The following is a 1128-nucleotide window of genomic DNA, read 5'->3' on the forward strand; positions in this document are numbered from 1 at the left end:
TTTTTTAAAAGTAACATCTAATTTTACTTTCTTCAAATCAAGATAATGAATTCGACCAAGATGAGGGTATGCAGCGCACTAGCGGCCTTTTCGGTTCTAGAAGACCAGCATTCAGTGGCACAGGTGAGAAATAAAAGTTATTACTGAATATTAATCACTCATACTTGTTTTTAGTGCTAGATTAGTAAACCTAATATATATGTTTTAAGCACACTAGGTTGGCTTATGATTTTCTCTGCTTTTAGATCTGTAGGTAAAAATACATGCACAGTTTTGCCTCCTTTATAAAATTTGTGCACTGTGAATTATTTCTATGTTATCTACCAATTAATTTGAGGTGTAAATTATTCTTTTAACTGGAGGAAGGAAAATGGAGCTTGCATTGGTTTCAGAGAAGGGATCTGTGCTAGGGGAAAATGATTAGTGTGATTTGAGATAAAAATGAAGGGAAAAAAACACACAATTACTGAAATGTTCAAATGAGGTTAAGGTTTAAATTAAATCTAGAATTGAGATGGATGGGTTAAGGGACTAGGATTCCTAAGTAATTACTCTATATCGAGTAGAAATAGCCATGTCGTTTATGTGCTCAAGGAGGAGCTGTGTTTTCTCTAAATATTCTGCAAAACGATGCCTTACAGGTAATGGTGACACTTCTCAAAGGCGAAGTGGCAGTGGAAGTGGACGAGGTAAGGGTTTTTTTTTGGTTCATCTATAAGAAGTTAAAATTACTGTATTCCAAATTTAATTTTTAAAGTTTACTGTTACTGCTTTTATACACAGTGAAGAGTATACATTTGCACACCCTGCTTCAGAGAGTTCCTTTTTACTTGCCAGGTTTTTTCCTTCTCCGATCCAGCAATTTTATTACAGGAATTACATACTGTCTATATATTTGCAAATGTACAGGGATGTTCAGTGAAGCTTCATTTATAATAAGTAAAAACCAAAAATCACCTAAAATTCATCAATTTATAACTTTATTAAACAATATAACCATAAATGGGATACTGTACAGAAGTTAAAGATTGAGATTTATGTACAAATACTAAAACAATATGCTTTTTCTTATGGGATAGTTATTTGATTTGGTCTAAGTAAAATATATATATTTTACTTTGAAATTTT

The 1128-nt window shown here is 32.0% G+C and overlaps 1 protein-coding gene across 1 annotated transcript in view; it reads left to right on the top strand.

Moving 5' to 3' along the window:
• DDX4 (DEAD (Asp-Glu-Ala-Asp) box polypeptide 4) overlaps positions 1–1128 on the top strand; it is a 95963-nt gene that overhangs the window by 75549 nt on the left and 19286 nt on the right. Inside the window, exons 7-8 of the mRNA XM_012655269.1 lie at positions 43–123; positions 642–695. Coding sequence (XP_012510723.1) covers positions 43–123; positions 642–695 — 135 coding nt within the window. The remainder of the gene's footprint in view (positions 1–42; positions 124–641; positions 696–1128) is intronic.

Source organism: Propithecus coquereli, unplaced genomic scaffold (assembly GCF_000956105.1).
Source record: "Propithecus coquereli isolate 6110/MARCELLA unplaced genomic scaffold, Pcoq_1.0 Scaffold47, whole genome shotgun sequence".
Taxonomy (NCBI): Eukaryota; Metazoa; Chordata; class Mammalia; order Primates; family Indriidae; genus Propithecus; species Propithecus coquereli.